At 38.8% G+C, this 21005-nt stretch overlaps 1 protein-coding gene across 3 annotated transcripts in view; it reads right to left on the bottom strand.

Annotated features, from left to right (window-relative positions):
* lrrk2 (leucine-rich repeat kinase 2) overlaps positions 1 to 21005 on the bottom strand; it is a 96395-nt gene that overhangs the window by 64896 nt on the left and 10494 nt on the right. For all 3 annotated transcript variants that reach the window (XM_012959985.3, XM_002932204.5, XM_012959986.3), the window contains exons 4-14: positions 19826 to 19935; positions 18258 to 18346; positions 17336 to 17470; positions 16491 to 16625; positions 13233 to 13364; positions 9707 to 9826; positions 7954 to 8081; positions 5877 to 5956; positions 5678 to 5784; positions 4714 to 4843; positions 3016 to 3140 (exon numbers count right to left, since the gene is read on the bottom strand). In XM_012959985.3, the coding sequence (XP_012815439.2) occupies positions 3016 to 3140; positions 4714 to 4843; positions 5678 to 5784; positions 5877 to 5956; positions 7954 to 8081; positions 9707 to 9826; positions 13233 to 13364; positions 16491 to 16625; positions 17336 to 17470; positions 18258 to 18346; positions 19826 to 19935 (1291 nt within the window). The remainder of the gene's footprint in view (positions 1 to 3015; positions 3141 to 4713; positions 4844 to 5677; positions 5785 to 5876; positions 5957 to 7953; positions 8082 to 9706; positions 9827 to 13232; positions 13365 to 16490; positions 16626 to 17335; positions 17471 to 18257; positions 18347 to 19825; positions 19936 to 21005) is intronic.

The following is a 21005-nucleotide window of genomic DNA, read 5'->3' as shown; positions in this document are numbered from 1 at the left end:
GTCTTAATCGCTGGAGGAGAGAAACAATTTTTAAGGCACACCTAAGATATCAATAACTGTGCTTTAAAATGATGAACAATGGTACTGGAGTGCCCTCTTCTGTCAATGATGAGATATAAGTGGGGAAAAATAAAAAGAGTCCGTGTGCTTACAATAACTACCCATACTGCTTTAAGCCATTGAAACTAGACTTGCTAATAATTATCATTCACCAAAGACTCCTTGCCTGCTTCCTGTCCTTACCATGGCTCAAGACAACATACAGTATTGTTTTAATTCGTATAAATGTAAAATCATTTATAACTTAAATAGGACATTCATGTGGTTATGTAATAAAAAGTACAATGTTCACTACAGGTCTAGTCACATATAGCAAACAAACAGCAGGAAGCATTAACTGGTCACGTATTATTGCCTAACATTTATGGACACAAAACAATGCAATGTTAGAATAATTCCAAATCACCCCCCATTTACTTAAAGGAGAAGAAAAAGGAAATCATCATCATAAGAAACATCAGCCTAATGTTAACCAATAATCCTCCAACTGAAGAGCTATATATTTTGTTTTTAATTCGCAATCTTACTATTCCCCATTAAACCACTGGTGATTTTCTGTAATTTATGGTCGACTGTCACTTACAGTGGTGTGAAAAACTATTTGCCCCCTTCCTGATTTCTTATTCTTTTGCATGTTTGTCACACAAAATGTTTCTGATCATCAAACACATTTAACTATTAGTCAAAGATAACACAAGTAAACACAAAATGCAGTTTTTAAATGAGGGTTTTTATTATTTAGGGAGAAAAAAAATCCAAACCTACATGGTCCTGTGTGAAAAAGTAATTGCCCCCTGAACCTAATAACTGGTTGGGCCACCCTTAGCAGCAATAACTGCAATCAAGCATTTGCGATAACTTGCAACGAGTCTTTTACAGCGCTCTGGAGGAATTTTGGCCCACTCATCTTTGCAGAATTGTTGTAATTCAGCTTTATTTGAGGGTTTTCTAGCATGAACCGCCTTTTTAAGGTCATGCCACAACATCTCAATAGGATTCAGCTCAGGACTTTGACTAGGCCACTCCAAAGTCTTCATTTTGTTTTTCTTCAGCCATTCAGAGGTGGATTTGCTGGTGTGTTTTGGGTCATTGTCCTGCTGCAGCACCCAAGATCGCTTCAGCTTGAGTTGACGAACAGATGGCCGGACATTCTCCTTCAGGATTTTTTGGTAGACAGTAGAATTCATGGTTCCATCTATCACAGCAAGCCTTCCAGGTCCTGAAGCAGCAAAACAACCCCAGACCATCACACTACCACCACCATATTTTACTGTTGGTATGATGTTCTTTTTCTGAAATGCTGTGTTACTTTTACGCTAGATGTAACAGGACACGCACCTTCCAAAAAGTTCAACTTTTGTCTCGTCGGTCCACAAGGTATTTTCCCAAAAGTCTTGGCAATCATTGAGATGTTTTTTTTAAAATTGAGACGAGCCATAATGTTCTTTTTTCTTAAAAGTGGTTTGCGCCTTGGAAATCTGCCATGCAGGCCGTTTTTGCCCAGTCTCTTTCTTATGGTGGAGTCGTGAACACTGACCTTAATTGAGGCAAGTGAGGCCCGCAGTTCTTTAGATGTTGTCCTGGGGTCTTTTGTGGCCTCTCGGATGAGTTGTCTCTGCGCTCTTGGGGTAATTTTGGTCGGCCGGCCACTCCTGGGAAGGTTCACCACTGTTCCATGTTTTTGCCATTTGTGGATAATGGCTCTCACTGTGGTTCGCTGGAGTCCCAAAGCTTTAGAAATGGCTTTATAACCTTTACCAGACTGATAGATCTCAATTACTTTTGTTCTCATTTGTTCCTGAATTTCTTTGGATCTTGGCATGATGTCTAGCTTTTGAGGTGCTTTTGGTCTACTTCTCTGTGTCAGGTAGCTCCTATTTAAGTGATTTCTTGATTGAAACAGGTGTGGCAGTAATCAGGCCTGGGGGTGACTACAGAAATTGAACTCAGGTGTGATAAACCACAGTTAAGTTATTTTTTAACAAGGGGTGCAATCACTTTTTCACACAGGGCCATGTAGATTTGGAGTTTTTTTTCTCCCTTAATAACGGAAACCTTCATTTAAAAACTGCATTTTGTGTTCAATTATGTTATCTTTGACTAATAGTTAATGGTTTTTGATAAGCAGAAACATTTAAGTGTGACAAACATGCAAAAGAATAAGAAATCAGGAAGGGGGCAAATAGTTTTTCACACCACTGTATTAGTGATGCACAAGCACAAGGATTTTTTCCACTCATGACATGATGAAATAATGCCCATGAAAAGCCTTGGGTCTGATCGCCATCTGTATAGTGAGCCATTGAAGACTATGATTGTCAATCATTGCTTCACTTGCAAATAAGGCAGTGCTGGCAAAGCTCATAAATGATATGAGAAAATATCATGTCGCCTGCACGTCACACATAATTATGTGCCTTACCAGAAAAAAAGTTAGAATACTGTGGACAGAAGTGTGCATGCGACGGCCCCGGGCCACTGCTTACACAAAGAAAAGGAATTAGAACAATTCACATATAGGTACTCAGTTCTTCAAGAAGACAGTGGGGGATTGCAGCCAAACTAAATGCAGAAGAGCGCTGTAGGGATAGTTATCTACATAATATGCTAAACATAGATAAACAAAAGTTGTAGTTGGACTTTTTGGCAGGAGTAGTTATGTCACTGCAAAACTGCATTAAGAGCTTTACCTAATGATGGAATTGTGGAATTAACAATATGCTAGCTAAATTAATTAATTTAAAAAAAATTAAAAAAAAAAAGTTAATAAATTTTCCCAGCATATATTTAATATTTCAGCATATTGCGCTTGCAATGCTATAATTACAATATTTAGTAAATACATGATGTTAGCAAGGAGACACAGCTGACATATTGACACAACCTTTGGTGGAGTTACGAAAACAGAGAGTGAAAATTCTATTATATTAAAGAAAGCAAAACTGGTTGTCTTACCTTCATATACCATCTGTAAAAGGACACGCAGAGCCTCTAACTGGACTGAGGGAATGTTCTTGTGCTTTTTTGCTGCACTTAATACCACAGTAAAAGCCCCAACCATAATATCCAAATTAAAAGAGCTTAAAAGTAAGAAAAATATGAAACAAGGTAATAAGTTATAATAATAAATAAATTACAAAACACAGAGAAAGTTATACATATCAATATATTAAAAATAATATATAATATTTAATAATTTAATATAATTAATTATTATTATGGGTGAAAGCAATGGAAAATGTATTATTTTGGCATTTTTATTAATAGAAATCTACTAGCCAGGCAACACTGAACATCATTTTTTAGGTCTCAGGTTTCAAGAGGATTAATGCCATTTATCCTAACCATTTACCACGACTTCAGTCATTTTCATATTTAAATCTATAAACAATGTTAATTGCCAAAATCAAATTAGCAAAAGAGAGAACTACAGAACTATACAGATTAAGTGAGACATAAACCGACTAATATAAGATGCAATCTAAAGGTGGCCATACACGGGCCGACTATAGCTGCCGATATCGGTCCCTTGGACCGATTCGGCAGCTAATCGGCCCGTGTATGGGGAGAGCAGAGCGGCCTGGCCGACCGATATCTGGCCTGAAATTGGCCAGATCTCGATCGGCCAGGTTAGAAAATCTGGTCGGATCGGGGACCGCATCGGCTCGTTGATGCGGTCCCCGATCCGACTGCCCCATTGCCGCCCACATAATCCGATCGTTTGGCCCCAGGGCCAAACGATCTGATTTTTATTTTTTTTACCTAAATGCTCCCCGATATCGCCCACCCGTAGGTGGGGATATCGGGTGAAGATCCGCTCGCGAGCGGATCTGCTCATGTATGGCCACCTTAAGGCAGTAGCTTAATTACCCATGTATGGTGCCTTTCCGACTGCTAGTGAGATAGATATCTGGAAGCTTAGAACATCCCATTGGGCAAGGACAGCACTGATGCTGATGCAGTCCGCTCATGACATGTCTGCATACAGTAGGCCTCAATTATGAAGCAATCATTTGGATTTGCCCAATTTCATCCAAAATATGGGTTCCTTTTAAAATCCGAATGTTGTACATGTTAGTTACCTAACTCAGCACATATTAACTGAATCCCCAAAACAGTCAAGTAATAAAATTAATAAACGCTTGAATAATATTAGTTATTTGTGCTTAATAAAATGGGTCATTCATGTTCACTGGCTGTTACATTGTGAATAGTGATAAGCGAATCTGTCCCGGTTCGCTTCACTGAAAAATGTGCAAAACTGCTAACTGGTAAAAAGTTCACAAAACCTGAAAAAAGTCAATAGGTGGTTTTTCGCAAGTCAAAGGGTGTCATTTCTCAAGTTTATTCAAACTCCAAACTCAAAGTCAACGGCATTTTTTTCACTCAAAATACACTGAAGTGAAAGGGCTTTTTTTTTTTTGCAATATTTTTCTCACGTTTTTCTGAGAAAGAAACGTACATTTTTTTGCTGCAGTTTCACAAATGAGTTCACCAATGACGAAATTCAGGCAAACAACCTGTTCCTGAGAGAAAGTTCACAGTAACTGCCTAAAAAAATTATACTTTCTAAAAAGGCACTCATAACCCTCTTTCATCCCAGTAATGCTCCTTGCTCTGTGATGAAATGATAACAGAAATAACAAATAATACCTTCCATTAAAGAGATGTTGAAGAACCCGACAGGCACTTTCTGCAGCTTCTGGACAACAAAGATGTTTCTTCATAATTTCAATAACATTTATATGAACACCTTTCTCCAGCAAAAGTTTTCTTATATTTACTAAGCATGAAAAGAAAAAGCTATAGTTATAAAGAAATACTATTATCAATGTAATGTAGTTTTATTCTACTTATAATTATGCTGCTACGAAAACACAAACTCTTGTACTAGCACTTTCAATGTGCACAGAACCCTACATAAAAATAGAAATATGGCCTTAATTCCACTTTACACACACAGGTTTCTGGTTACAAATGTATTAGTAATTAAGTATGATATACCGTATAATAATGCATTTCTACCTTCAATTAATCATTTGAGTTTCTCCTCTTCAGCCTTAAAAAATACCTTCTTATTTGATGTGAACTCATTTAGCTGGGATTATGTAAACAAGATACATAAATACTATCTAAACTTCCAATAATAAAATATAAAATGTAGTTTTTACAGAGGTACCCCAAATTCCACTAACCGCTTTTTCAACCCTCCCTGGGCTCACAGTGTCATGCAACCCCTTATTAAACTGAGGAGGATTAATTCTGGGACTTGAAGTTCCTCTGCTTTTGACAGAATATGTGCATCATTCACAAGGACCTCAAGTCCCAGAATCCATCACTTCTCATGTGATCAAGGTGAAAAAAAGCTTGCATGATATGTGAAAAACAACTCTGACCTACACTGTCATATATTCAATATTCTAACAAAAGTAAGAAAACAGGACAAAAACCTGTCCGACTCACTTGTAAAACAGGTTTCAATATATTTTACATGAAAACAGAGGAATTTAGAAATAAATGAGTAATGTAAAAGTATTCAAAAATAAACTTAATTTTTTTATATTTTTTTTACATTGACATGTTGTATGCAAATACATAGCTATAAAAACAGAAGTACCGTTATGCTCTGAGAGTGTAGCCAAAGCTGCAGTGGATGCTTGGAAAACATCTTTGGAAGAGGAATGCATGAGCATTGAAAGCATGACCTCTTTATGCACTGGATATCTGAGTTTCAAGAAACATATTAAAGATAGTGATTTATATTTTGGAATTTACTTGGATATTTAACAACATTTCGACAGGGTCCAAATACTTACTGAGTGTCCTCATCCCCAACTTTGTCATGAAGTTCAGGGTGGTACATAAACAGGTTGTTCAAAGCCCAACATGCAGCCTCCTGATAAAAAAGGAGACAGAGAATGCAAAACAAGAAACAATTTTCACTTCAGCTATTAACTCACATCTATCCCTAAACAAGAGCAGCTTCCCAGCCATTAGGGCTCTGGCACACGGGGAGATTAGTCGCCCACGACAAATCTCCCTGTTCGCGGGCGACTAATCTCCCCGAAATGCCATCCCACTGTCGAAAATGTAAATCGCCAGTGGGATGGCATATGTGGTGGCGTGATTTCCGTGAAATCGCGGTTTCCTCTCAAGGCAATTTCCACGATTTCACTGAAATCGCGCCACCGCGTATGCCATCCCACCGGTGATTTACATTTTCGCCGGTGGGATGGCATTTCGGGGAGATTAGTTGCCCGCGAACAGGGATATTTGTCGTGGGTGCGCAGTGGGGGATTTCGGGAAATCGGCGAAAAAGCCTCGAGAGGCAACTTCGGCGATTTGCCGAAATCGCGCCGCCGCGTGTGCCATCCCACCGGCGACTTACATTTTCGCCGGTGGGATGGCAGGTGACGGCAACTCGGGGAGATTAGTCGCCCGCGAACAGGGAGTTTTGTTGCGGGCGACTAATCTCCCCGTGTGCCAGAGCCCTAAATCTGTTTAAAACCATAAACAAGATAAAACTCAGCCGTCCTTAAAAGCACCCTATCTACATGATTAGATTTTAAGAGGAAATATATTGCTATGCCTAAATTAAACTGCTGGACACTAATCAAAACATTAAAATGTGTTTCCATCTCTCTGCAACTAAACACAAAATGTGTCAAGCCAAGACACAGCTTTAAACACAATGAAACTGACATTTTTTTACCGGGCATGGTGGGCTAGTAAAAGAACTAAAAGGCTGGAGTACATATGTAAAAAGTGCTCCAGCCTCTCTTACAACGTCACTCTTCTTAAAGGGATACTGACATGATTTTTATGGTGTGTTTTTCATTTCTAAATTACACTGTTTACATGGCAAATAATTCACTCTACCATTTATTTATTTAATATTTAGTTATTATTGAACCAACAAATGTGTTTTTTTTAGTTGTAATATTGGTTTATAGGCAGACATCTCAGTTCATTGTGTTGAGAAACTCACCTCCAGTGGCAGCCCCCCCCAAATATACCAGAGGTGACAAAAAGCCTCTTTTGGTAACTTAAAGAGCCAAATTTCCAGATTTTAAACCGGAAATTTGGCTCTGCTAGTGCAGAGAGGAAGGCAGCATCGGAGGAGCCACCTCAGGTGGCTCAGGGGTCAGAAATGCCTCTGGGGGGTGATATCACTCCAACCTGCAGTGCAGCAGTAAAGTGTGACTGAGGTTTATCAGAGCACAGGTCATATGGCTGTGGCACCCTGGGAAATGAAGAACATGGCTAGCCCCATGTGAAATCTTATAATTAACTATAAAAAAATATGTTTGCCTTATTTGAAAAACGGGCTTCAATGCAAGATTCTGCTGGAGAAGCTCTAATAACTAATGCATTTTGAAAAAAAACATGTTTTTCCATGACAGTATTCCTTTAAAGCTGTGTTAGGGTTGTGGCAGAAGGGGAGATTAGTCGCCGTGCAACAAATCTCACTTGTTATGGGTGACTAATCTCCCCGAAATTCCATCCCACTGGCTAGAATGTAAATTGCCGGTGGGATGGCATACGCGGCGCGGCGATTTAACGAAATCGCCAAAGTTGCCTTGAGAGGAAACACATATGCCACCCCCCCGACGATTTACATTCTAGCCGGTGGGATGGCATATCGAGGAGATTAGTCGCCCATAACAAGGGAGATTTGTCACGCTGCCACGGCCCTTAGGTCTCAAAACAGGTTGGTAACAAATAGGCAGCAGGGGCATCTTTCAAATAAGCTATTAGAACAGCTTTATATAAGATTAGTGATATGTTCCTTTTAAACAAGGACTGATTCCCTTTTTTACCCTCTTTTATTATCTCTCCTATTTTTTTTTTTTTTTTTACTTCTATGTTTCTTTTGTTTAAATAAAAATTCACCTGAACTTCTGTGTTTTTCTTGTGCGATTTCAGTGCTTTAAACGATTGCTGAAACCAATATGTCTGTCCTTTGATTTCCTCCACATTATCACCATCCTCCAAATCTTTGTTCAAAAAAATTGTTTCGGCTTGAAGAAGGAAGTTCAACATTTAATATATATTATATATATAAAAAAAAAATATATATATATATATATATATACATACACACACACATATACATACATACATACATACACAGATACATAACAAAAAATTGTGTTATTTTGTGGTGTATAATGGCCTAATTTCGCAGAAAGCTTTACACTGTTAATTCTAAGAATGTTTCAGCTAATGCACCCAGATGAGTTGTAACAGATCTTAGCCTTTAAGAATCAAATTTAAATGCTAGGGTATCAAGCTTTTTGTTTAGCAGCTCTCCAATCTAGAATTTCAGCAGCTATCTGGTTGCTATAATCCAATTTACCATGGCAAACAAAAGGTTGTAGTTTTAGTGAGAGACTGGAAGATGAATAGGAGAGGGTGTGAAAAGAAACACAAGTAATATAATGCAACAATTACCAGCCCCAGGCCAAGGTGGCCAGGTCAACCCAGCTGGTCTCCTCACCCAACCCCCCCATGCATGGGCATGCCTGTGCACGTATTCCCCAATGAGCATGTGTGGGGGGGGGGGGTGGGAGTTAATAGACATGCAGGTCATGGGGGGGATAAGGGCCCAGACTAAGGGCCCCTAGTTCTGGCCCTGACAATAACAATAAAACTGTAGCCACACAAAGCAAGAGCTTTTTGGCTCCTGGGGTCAGTTGACCTCCATTTGAAAGCCTGAAAGAAGCAGAATACTATTATTAACATTTATTATACTATTCAAAATCTATAAAAAATAAATATATAAACAAAAATGATGATCAACTGAAAAGTTGTTAAAACTTTAAATCAACTTGTCGGAAAGTAAATATCGTCTATTCATATTACTGAAAATGATGCTTAAACATAGGAGAACTCATTAACTAATAGAACAAACTGCTAAGTGCATAGAAAAAAAAAAGGATTCCAGCATAACTGCACCCGCCTGTTGAGGCAAACTTTTACACATGTCAATAGCTATGCTACACAAAAAATGTGATTAGTGTTATTTTGAGCTTGAGTGAAGCACAGACATTACGTTAACATTTAAATGTGTATGATTTTGTAGGCACAATGCCAAAAGGAAGCACTCTGTACTTGGCAAATAGCTTTTCACCTCAGCATACTGCTCCTTTAGCAGGTGCAATTAAAAAAAAAAAAAAAATTTGCCCATATTTCAGGGATTCCCAACCTTTTATACCCGTGAGCAACATTCAAATGGGAAAAGTGTTGGAGAGCAACACAAGCATGAAAAATGTTCCTGGGGTGCCAATAAGGGCTATAATTGGCTACTTGATAGCCTCTATGTTCACTGGCAGCCTGCAGATGGCTCTGTTTGGCTTTACACTGGGTTTTTATGCAACCAAAAATTGCCTCCTTACCAGAAATTCAAAAATAAGCACCTGCTTTGAGGCCACTGGGAGCAACATCAAAGGGGTTGGGGAGCAACATGTTGCTCCTGAGCCACAGGTTGGGGATTACTGCCATATTTGATGTGCAACATTGTTAAGTGTACAGTACTACTTCTTTCACTAGTGCTGTGCCAATGATTAGTAGAGGCCATTGCCGTATTGTGTTTACTCATGCACAGATGTTCATAAATAATTAAAAAATAAACTGCTATACTTACTAAGTAAAGCAAGACAACTGAGAGTAGCTGCTTGTATCGTTGTATTGGAATAATACTTTGTGAGTGCCTTTATAATGACTTCATGAGCCTCATTAAGCACCAAGATATTATAGAAACTTCCTGCAATTCAAGAAAAAAATATCAGACCATAGCGCAAAATACTTTTAGGGCTAAAGGGCGCGTTAATATTTGTAATAATATCACTTAACTGATGTATAAGCAATGTATACCCTACTCCAGACACCCTTTTATACACATTTTATATATGCAATTTTGGATTGCCCAGAGGAAGAGAGCACTCCAGAATTGCATCTATAAGATTATAGAAGAATAAGGGATAATGAAACTTCTAAGGTCTTACCAGAATTGTATTTTTCATGAAAATGTGCCTATATGTCCTTCAGACCATTTTTCTCAATTTGACCTCTTTCTATGTAAATTGATCATAGGTTGCCTCTTCTTTAGGAGTGTGCTGGAGTCAGACATGTTCTTATGGTCCCTTTGGGCTTGTCAATCAGGGCTTGTAAGGTGGAATGCTTGACAACTGTCTGTGCAGTTATACTACCAACCACACAGGGTCAGAACTTTCTTATCACAGTGCTGCTGCTTACTTTCAAGTTCAGTACAATAAGGACTCTCCACTGCACTACAAAACTTCTCTCCTGATTTGCTGCTTTTAACTCTTTCCTTCTTACTTGATTATGTGTGTGGCCCTTGCCTGCCTGCCTGCCTGCCTTCTTTATACTAAGGTTACAATCTGTGCTGTTAAAGATTAACCTTTCAGCCCCCAGTGCTGGAGTAGCAGAAGAGAAGCAGGTAGCAAGCCCCATTAAAATGTGCAGGAGAGGTGTTTTCCAGAAAAAAGAGGACGTTTTTTGCAGGAGAGAGAGTGTGAGATTAGAGAGCCTGAAAGGAAAAATATCATCAACAGCAGTACAGGTATGGGACCTGTTATCCAGAATGTTTGGGACCTGGGGTATTCTGGATAAGGGATCTTTCCGTAATTTGGATCTCCATAACTTAAGTCTTCTAAAAATCATTTAAATATTAAATAAACCCAATAGGCTTGTTTTATCTCCAATAAGGATTAATTATATCTTAGTTGGGATCAAGTACAACGTACTGTTTTATTATTACAGAGCAAAGCGAAATCAATTTTAAAAATTAGAATATTTTTTTATAATGGAGTCTATGGGAGATGGGCTTTCCGTAATTCGGAACTTTCTGGATAGTGGGTTTCCAGATAAGGGATCCCATCCCTTTACTTGGTTTCTACAGAAAGTAATATCCTTCTCCATATGAGGAAGTGGATCCTTTTATCAGTGATTAATAGTTATTACTGCTTTCAAAGAAAAGATCTGATTAAAAAACAAAAGGTGTCACAATCACTTTAATGCATTTATGGTACCATTGTCACCAGATTATTCTTTTACATCTCTGTGAGTTTTAGCTAACTCCTGCCTAAAGATTGGAGATTAGTGACTGCAGTATCTTATAGTTAAATACGTTGGTGTATTACCTACTAGTGATCTGAACTGAATAAGTGGCAAAACATTTTTAAGATTATACAAAAAGTTCTGTTGCTTTAGATTTTATCACTACTAGAAACCGTATTTTAAATGATGCACTTTCAAGCAAAAGCCCTAAAATTCTGAGGCTTTGTCTGAAGATTGTGTATCAGCTGCTAGCAATAATTGTTGCGGAGACACTTGCATTTTGAAAACTTTTTATAAAAAGATTGTGCTTGCATTTAAAATTTTTATTTTGCCAAGTACCGTATATACTCGAGTATAAGCCGAGTTTTTCAGCACTAAAAATGTGCTGTAAAAGTAACCCTTGGCTTATACTCGCATATATACGGTAATTGCACTCAAACTAGAGGAAATACGCTCCTTGCGCGCGCACACCCCCGCCCCCTGTGGACGACAATATGTTGCTGCTCACTTGGAATCTTCAAGAACAATGTCCAGGCCGGTCAGATGAGTGTGCTTGTAGGTATTGTAGGCCGAGGCCCGGTATGTTCTAGGTATAGTGATAGTGCCCTTGCTATTCGCTGTATGTAGCTGTATGGCGGCTGTATGGTGGCTGTATGTAGCGAAATCTTAACCCAAAACGCCAAAGGCCACTGCTGTCCATCAGCCAGCAGATTTTGCCCCTCAAACCAGATCTGCCGAGCCTCTTTCGCTTGATGTTCTAGGATTTGTAGTTGTACTAGTGGTGGACTAATGGAGTAAATGGCTATGGTTAACATTCAGCAAAATAGGTGATGCTCATAGAAACGGCTACACGGTTCGCTTGTACATTCCGAAAGAGAGCCCCCTCGTCAGTGGCCGTCTTAGGTTCCCTGCGTTTAATATGCTTTAAACACGCTCGTTGGTTGCAGTAAATTAGTGTCTTAGTGAGGACGTGAATGTAAAATGGGACTATAGGGGGACATGTCTGTGAGGAATGATTGTGTGAGTACAGAGCTGTGTGCGGAGGACATCGTGTGCACCATTAAGCGATTCTGATTGAGGAAGAGAACTTATCATACATCATACACCTTCAGGCGGTAAGGCCATTCTGTCATTCTGTTAAAAGTTTTGGGTTCTGTTCTCCACCGTGAATAGAGGCCTACTCTCTGATGAGGTAACACCATTACATAAATACACTCTGTGCCTTAAACCTATGGCAAATACAATGAGGGGATTAGTTTGATTAACACCTTTACTGCTGGTAACAATAGTGCTCTGCAAAAAAAAAGTAGTGTTACTGCAAGCATGCCTAGCAACGGAGAGGTTGGAAAATCAATGTACACACGTGTGTTGCTAGCCAGCCAGTTGTTGTTATTGTTTTTAACTTGTGCCCTGTAATTATTTTGTCAAAAGTACCCACATGCAGTTCTTCTCAGGCTTATGTACAGTCACGAATGGAAAAAATAAAAAAGAGAGAGAGATGTACTGGTCTCTATATTATGAGAGGTTTACATAACTTGCTAAGCTCTATGGCTAGTGGCACAGTAGTTGTTTTATCAAATTTATATAGAATAATTTTGTATTCATTGAAGTGACATCCAGAACAGCAATTTACTGTATATAAAGAATACAGAAATGCCAATTGTTGTTATGGGATTAAAGATTTTGTATATATGGATGCTTTTCATGCATGCTGTACCATTGAGGGGTTTATACTTGAGTCAATAAGTTTTTCCAGTTTTCTTACGTAAAATTAGGTACCTCGGCTTATATTCGGATCGGCTTATACTCGAGTATATACGGTAAATGGTAGTAAAAAAAAACTTAGATAATGCTTTTACATAAAGCTTTTCCTAAAAGGGCTTTTTTTGTATTGAGGTAAAATACATTTTGGAAATAGTCAAACAACATTTCCAAATTGGTCACAAAGTTCTACGGTTGGACTTGGTTGGACTGGTTAGGCCTAGGGTATGGGTATAGTTTGCTCAGAGAAAATATCACAGCAAACAGTGGAAACTAACCTCATTACACAAAGAAAACTTAGATATTGACAAATATTTTTTTTTACTTACCAAAAGTAAGTTTTTGAAACAAACAGCAGCAGACTTCTTGAATTTCTTCATTGTCTGGAAAAGCTTGCATGGCCTCTGTAATTAAGTTATAGCATCTTACATTTCCAGACATAAGCACTTCCACATTGCTAGCTAAAGAAGGAAAAAGAAAACAAGCATTAAGGAATGCATTAAAGGGCCATTATGCCTCAAAGTTTTGATACATTATATTTATATAGGGGAATAACCATGGCTTTAAATCAGTCGATTCCAAACTGTGTGGCGTGCCACATAGCACTTTTGGAGATGTCTTAATTAGGGTAAGAGGATTTGCTTCCCTAGATGATTTTGGAACCATGGCTAACTTGTTATTACAGCAATGTTCTCCAATATTTGTTATGAACTAAGGTGGGCCCTGACTAAAAATGAGACCTTTCAGGGAGGATAAACTGGAAAAAATCCAGGAATAAATACTATAAACATACTTCAGACTATTTAAAGGAACAGTAATACCAAAACAATTAAAGAGTTTCCAGCCATTCAAGCTGGAAAAAAGGAGAAAATGCACAGGTTACATAGCAGATTACTAATAAGCTCTGTAGAATACAATAGTGTTTTATCTGTTATCTGATAAGCGCCTGTGCCTTTTCTCCTTTGAATGGCTGCCCCCATGGCTACATAGCTGCATTCTTTATATAAACCATAGTAGTGTTTCTGAGGCAAACACACCAGTTGTACCAGTGCAGGGCAGCAGTACATTATATTGGAATTTCTTTCATACACTTGAATTTTTTAGTGTTACTGTTCCTTTAAGGGCTCTGGCACACGGGGAGATTAGTTGCCCGCGACAAAACTCCATGTTCGCGGGCAACTAATCTCCCCGGATTGCCATCCCACCGGCGAAAATGTAAATCGCCGGTGGGATGGCATACGCGGCGACGCAATTTCAGTCAAATCACGCAAGTTGCCTCGAGAGGAAACTTGCGCGATTTCAGTGAAATTGCGCCGCCGCGTATGCCATCCCACCGGCGTTTTACATTTTTGCCGGTGGGATGGCATTTGGGGGAGATTAGTCGCCCGAGACACAGGAGATTTGTCGCGGGCGACTAATCTCCCTGTGTGCCAGAGCCCTAAGACTTTTTTTCTTTCTGCTGCTACACCTGTGCTTTTTCCATTATCAGCTGGTTTACCTGGACAGTCTCAAGAATCTTGATCCCTATGCCATTATATAAAATTACTGTTGGTATCCCTTGCTTAACATAAGTTTAATAAATAGAATATGTGCTGAACATACTTTTAATCACAAAAAATGTGTGTAGCTACTCCATGTTTGTTCACTGTGAGTTTAGGGTGTATGGGTTGAGACAAAAAATCAGATCAGGTACACCAGAGAGATTTATTTTCAGGACTTTGAAGAAACTATCACAGGATAAGTCAACTTGGGACATCCCAGTGAATATAATTGCTTACTTTAGACCCTTTAACTTCTGTTTGAAAAAGTGAACCAACCCAGGGTATGTGGTGACTTGGGGGTGTCTCCCTACCTGGTCTTGAGGCTGGGTCTCCAGAAGAGTAAATAGGTATTCTCTCACCCTTAATGTGGCCATATACTCTGTATATGCCCACCTAAGGTGAGTGATATCAGGCTAATTTGTCTTTTGGCCCTAGACACCGCAAATCCAGAACCACATCAACAAGCCAATGCGGTCTCCAATCTGATGGGAAAATCAAACTTGCCTGATCAAGATCTGGCCAACTTAAGGCCAGATGTTGGTCAGATAGGCCCATCAGGAGTGCCCATATATGGGCAGATAAGCTGCCGAATCGGTCTAAAGGACCCAAATCTGCAGCTGAAATCTGTCCATGTATGGCCACCTTAACTGTCCTTCAAGCTTGGGTTTAGTATAACCACTGCTCTAAATGGAAAACCTTGCAACTTGGGAACTTTTAAAATTTTTAATTCAAAAAGTGCCCAATGCTCTACAGATAAAAGTGACATTTATTAACAATGAGTATCACTGGGACCAGGGACCATAATCCAGTAGCAATTATGAAATATTTATCTATGGAAAACTTTAGCAACTATTAGTTGTACCTGCACTATTAGTAAGTATCAGAAGTGAAAACAACAGAAGTGAAAACAACAGATTTTCTAGTAGCTTGGTCTAGCTTAAACACTATTAAAAATACTCCACTGTGAATTGCAGCATTTTTTTTCTCCAACATATTTAACAAATGAGGGCTAATATACAATGCCCCAAAGTGCAAAAAAAAAAAAGCTGTACTATGTGCGGCATAGTGCAAATCGCAGCAGGCCACTGCGTCTTTTTTTGGTGCACAGAGACCTGTGGACTGAGCTTTGAATCAAGTCAGACCTTCATTAGGCCACGACTGATTGAAAAGGGGCAGGTGGGGGCAGGCACATAGTCCTCCCACCTGCCCCTACCTTGAGCTTCATTCTGAGGTGTCCCTACTGCCCCTACCTTCATTCAGGATGCATCAGGGCAGGTGGTAAGGACAGGAATAGCTATGTGACCTGACGCTGTGCTCATCATTGAGTGGCAGATTTTTTACACAACGAGAAATACACAACATCTTGGGGGGTTTACACCACCGTTTAAAACTTTGTCACAGTGCATAACATTTTACTTAGACCTCACTTTTTGATCACTCCCCACTGACTACACCGCTTACGGTCAAGTCCACAGAGTTCCATTAGCCAAAAAACAGAAAACAAATACCTTTGCATGTAATATATTTCAGCAGTTGTTACCGCTGCTGCTGTCAACATAATGTAGCTCCCCTACAGAAGAATCTTGGGAAATGGGGAAGTAATGTAACCTTAGTTTAAAGAGAAGGGCATAAATTAATGGGGTGGAGTAGAGGATATCTTGTTTCTTTCTGTATGAATTTTGTGATCAACTTGTGAGAACAACTTTCCCTTCTTGCCATAGTCAGGCCTGGATTTGTGGAGAGGCCACAAAGGCCCAGCCTAGGGCAGCACAAAAAAAAATTTTGCATCCATACGGAGCAATGGGGACCTCTCCCCACTGCTTTGTATGCAAGTTTAAACTTCTGCGTGCACTCGCGGGGTGGGGGGTTGTGCTTTTCACACATGTGTGCGCGGGGGGTGGGGGTTGGACGACGAATGGGGGCAGCATTGGGGCGCCTGGATAAGAAATCCAGGGCTGCCCATAGTTTATACAGGAGCACTGGCCAGCTACATATTATAGCTCCCATCATTCCCAGCTACAGTAAAGTGATCACAATACAACTTACAAGGGCCAGCTAATGGAAGAAGGACTTGTAGTGCCGGAAGAACAACAGATTCTTTTTCTTTGAAGTCTCTCAAAACTTGCAAGAGAATGAAATGATCCTTGCTCTCAACAAATTCAGATAGCTGCTCTTCTGGAACTGATTAAAAAAAGCATTATTTTTGGGAAAAAAATCAAACATACATAATAATGATAGGAATAGGTAGCAGTATGGTGAAACACAGAAAATGTTATTGTTAGTTGGAAATACACTACATTGTCTTAAGATGTCTTTAAGATGGTGGTAGAAAACTCTCATTAAGGAGAAAGAAAGGTAAAAACTAAGTAAGCTTTATCAGAAAGGTCTATGTAAATACAGCCATAAGCACTCACAGAAACGCTGCACTGAGTTCTCTGAAAAAAGATTAGTTGTGTCTGTAATTCCTGTGCCACAGACACGCAGCTCTCTGTTCTCTGCTCTTTCCTGCTACCCCCTCCAACAAGAATGCTAAGAACTCACTCCCCCCCACCCCACTTAGGAATGTGGATCTGAGCCAATCAGCAGGAAGCCGACTCATAGTCTTACAAAGAGCATGTTCACTTGGCCTGGGTGTCTGTGCAGGAGTGAGGCATTATGGGAACTTTCTTTACACTGCTCAGCGTTTTTTCTTCCTGTTTGGCTTCATGGGGAGATTTAAGGGCACTATTGAGAGAACTGAAGGTAAGCCTGCATCTTGGGATTAACTCTTTATTAGCCTTTCCTTCTCCTTTAAAGAAGCAGTTCAATGAATGCCTTTATCTTATGGTAGCATTCAGTTATATATATATCTTATGGAAACTTAAGGTTAATCTTGACACCGTACATAGTACCTTTTATTAGAAGAAGGTATAATGCTTTGCATCCATACATTTGAATTTCTTCTTTGTTGGGGAATGCTCTCATTGCATCAAAAATCAGCATAAATATATCCACTTCATGATCCAAAAGCAAAAAATGCATTACGTCTGCATGAAAATACATATCTAGTCAAAATTATTGGGATAATTACCTGCATAAACATATTTATGGTTTATTAAAAATGAAGAGACAATCACAATAAAATGTAATTGCAACTAAGTTCTAATATTTAGCAATTTCTCCATTGTTCTACATATGCTTAGACGTAGATATAACTTGACAGTGTACTCCAGAATGATTCAAACAACTTTATTTTTTTTTCCAGATTATTATAACATTTTTGACATTTTCAGCCTCATTAAGAATGAATGGAACAATGTGATTTTTATTTATGGATCGTTATGGTCCTTTTGATTTTTATATTTCTTTAGAATACTTATGACTATATTCATTATTTGATTTGTTGAAATTAAAAAAAAAGCTATAGCCCCAGAATGAATACCTAAGTTACAGATAGTTTATATTATGTTAAGTGGCCTATTAAAGAATCTTGCCAAACTGGAATCTAAATGTCAGTACATATTGCCCTTTTGCATCCTTTCCCTTGATCCGCCATTTAGTGATGGGCTGTGTGCTCCCTCAGATATTACATGTCCAGAAATAATGCAGCTTTAACTGCAAACAAACGGCAGAACTCAGTCCACTGACTGACTGATGGGGCCTAGCGTATATGTGTGCCTTGGCTTGTTTGTGTGCATTGTGAATCCTATGATCCCAGGAGGCGGCCCTTAATTATTAAAATGGCACCAGGTTGCCAGGTACACAAATGTTTTGAGCATTTCTTTTACAAATAAGGTCATATTTATGGATTGCAACAATTTAATGTAATATTACCTGAGGCAAGGAGAGCTGTTAAAGTTTTTAATCCAGTAGTTAAAATAGCTATGTTTGTAAGATAGATAGACAGGATTTTCAGAATTTGCCTGTAAAAAAAAAATATTTTATCAGTTTTCAGAATGTGTTTTTACTACATATAAATTGTCCTTAGTATAAGGCTTAAAAAGGCATTATATAATTTTGTAAAAAAAAAAATCTCATGTATAAAGGTAACTGCTTAAAGAACAAGGAAAGGTGAACTTAAACGGTGGTTCCAAAGCCCTACAAAATAACTCACTGCAGTGCACTATGGAGGGTTTAAATGCCGGGGAATTCCCTACCAGTCATTTGTACTGAAGAAGCCACTTGAATCATGTGTGGCTGTTTTAAAAACGTATTCCTTTTTATGAAGTTCATATAATTTATCCATCTTTTCTATACAAGCCCAAATGAACAAGCAAGCAAATGCCAGAAAAATAAAGTATTTTTTCCCTTTGAATTTTTCCTTAGCTTCACATTTTTCCACACCATTTTCCCAGTGCATTAAACTATCACAAAACAATTCATGTATCATGTATTAAAGCCAGAGCCAAAAAACTGTACATTGTTGCTTAACAAAATGAATTACTAAGTTCATCTTTAGTGGCACCCTTTCTGCTATAAAACTATATGTAATTTGTACTGACATTAAAGTAAAAATAAAATTTTAAAGTAATGGTTACCTAATATTTAATAGGATATCATCTCAGTAAGTACTTGCCTTATTTGCAAGGAAATTAGTTTACCTTACTCCATTACTTATACAGTACATACTTACACATCACTTTACAGAGATTGTACATCATGCCCATTGGTCCCTGCCACAGTAGTGCACATTTAAACACACATAAGGGTCAGTTTAATTAGAAGCCAATTAAGTTGTCTGATTGGGCTGTACTTATTGAGGTGCATGAAAGCATAACATTGCATTCTGCTTCTGTTTTAATTCGTCCCTACTTATGACTTTACCTTTACAGAACCCACCACTTAAACTCAATAATACCCACATTTTATTAAAACAATATTTAGTGAAAATAATTCAGATAAAATGTCTTAGTCATTTTTGGTTGTTCAGTTTTTGTTTTACCAAGGAGATTTTCAGCCATATCCAGACAATGTATATTTTCATTACTGTCCCTTATATTGCAAATTATTCACAAATCTTATTTCTTTCATTGTTTCAACTTTCATGTTTCACTTATTAGTACTAAAAGTAGTAATTAGTACCCCTGGTAACTTTAAGGGGCAAATTTCTGTTTTTTAAAACAGGAAGATGTAAGTGGGAGGGGGGCAACATCGGGGTTGCTGTCTCAGGCGTCAGCAGCCCAAGAAATGGCCTCTACACACCAGCCCGTTCTAGAATTTAATCTGCTTCCACATACATTGTTTGCCCCCAGAGGTTCACAGTTTTACAGCCAATATCAAATTTACAGATATTTATTAATAAATGCAATGATATTGGAATAAACATTGCTGCAGATTTTATAAATTACAGCAGCCCTAATTACAATACTGAACATATTTTGATAAAACAGGAAAAAACTCACTGATGAACACCAAGCACATCCCATTCCCTTCCAAGGTCAATGGGGGTCTGTAATCTATGAAGAGTTTCAGGACATACTTCAATTAATCTGCACAGGAGTGACCAACCAGCCTAAAATCACAGAGAAAAAATATGTTGAATAACTGAAGTTAATAATCTTTATAAACCAATGAAAATATAGTTCCTACTTAATACTAAAGGGCAAATGTATCAAAATGTGAGTTTAGAGCTTAATACATAAACATACCCATGTTCTATTCATAGGATTTTTAGAAAGGTTATGGTGAACTCTAACTTTAAACAAGAAAAGTTCACCCAGCAGATGTATGTATGTATGTATGTATAACTACAGCGCTGTACAGTAGAATACATTAATATAAACAGGGGTATTAAAATAACTAAATACAAAGTATTACAATAAGTACAAATAAATAAAAGATTCAATTGTAATAAGATAAGAGTCAAAGACACAAGAGGATGGAGGTCCCTGCCCCGTAGAGCTTACAATCTATATCCTTACCTCCTCCAACAATTCGGCACTCCCAGCGCAGTCCAGCAAAAAATAGTTGACAGGCACAAGGAGTGTGAAGCAATCGGGGCTTGGCCCCTGCGTGTTTATTCAAAAATAGCAGAACAGAACATGGGTGAGTTTTTGTATGTACCCCCAGTGATTGTAATTGCTTACCTTATACCCCAGGCAGTTTGGGAGCTAATAGCCTGTGGTAGCCACGAGACAGTGATCCTCTTCTGTCTGTCTTTGTTCTTCCGAATCACAGGGCCGGCACATGCACAGAAGGGTGAAAATGGCGATTTTCTTGTTTAAGTCCGGCTTTTCGCTCTACTGGGCATGTGCAAGTGGTGCAAAGATAGAAGAAGGAAGAAGATCGCTGTCTCGCAGCTACCCCGGGCTGGTGCAGTTTTCTCCTAACAGGAGCACCACCCCAGGGTATAAGGTAAGTGATTACAATTGCTTGGCGGTACCTAACATTTTTGCACCCCCCCCAGTGATTGTACCTTTCTTTCCCTTTAAGGGCTCTGGCACACGGGGAGATTAGTCGCCCGCAACAAAACTCCCTGTTCGCGGGCGACTAATCTCCCCAGATTGCCATCCCACCGGCGAAAATGTAAATCGCCAGTGGGATGGCATACGCGGCGGCAGTTTTGCGAACAGGGAGTTTTGT

This window comes from Xenopus tropicalis, chromosome 3, assembly GCF_000004195.4.
Source record: "Xenopus tropicalis strain Nigerian chromosome 3, UCB_Xtro_10.0, whole genome shotgun sequence".
Taxonomy (NCBI): Eukaryota; Metazoa; Chordata; class Amphibia; order Anura; family Pipidae; genus Xenopus; species Xenopus tropicalis.
Note: the sequence above shows the minus strand (reverse complement) of the source record. Positions and strands in the feature narration are given on the sequence as shown.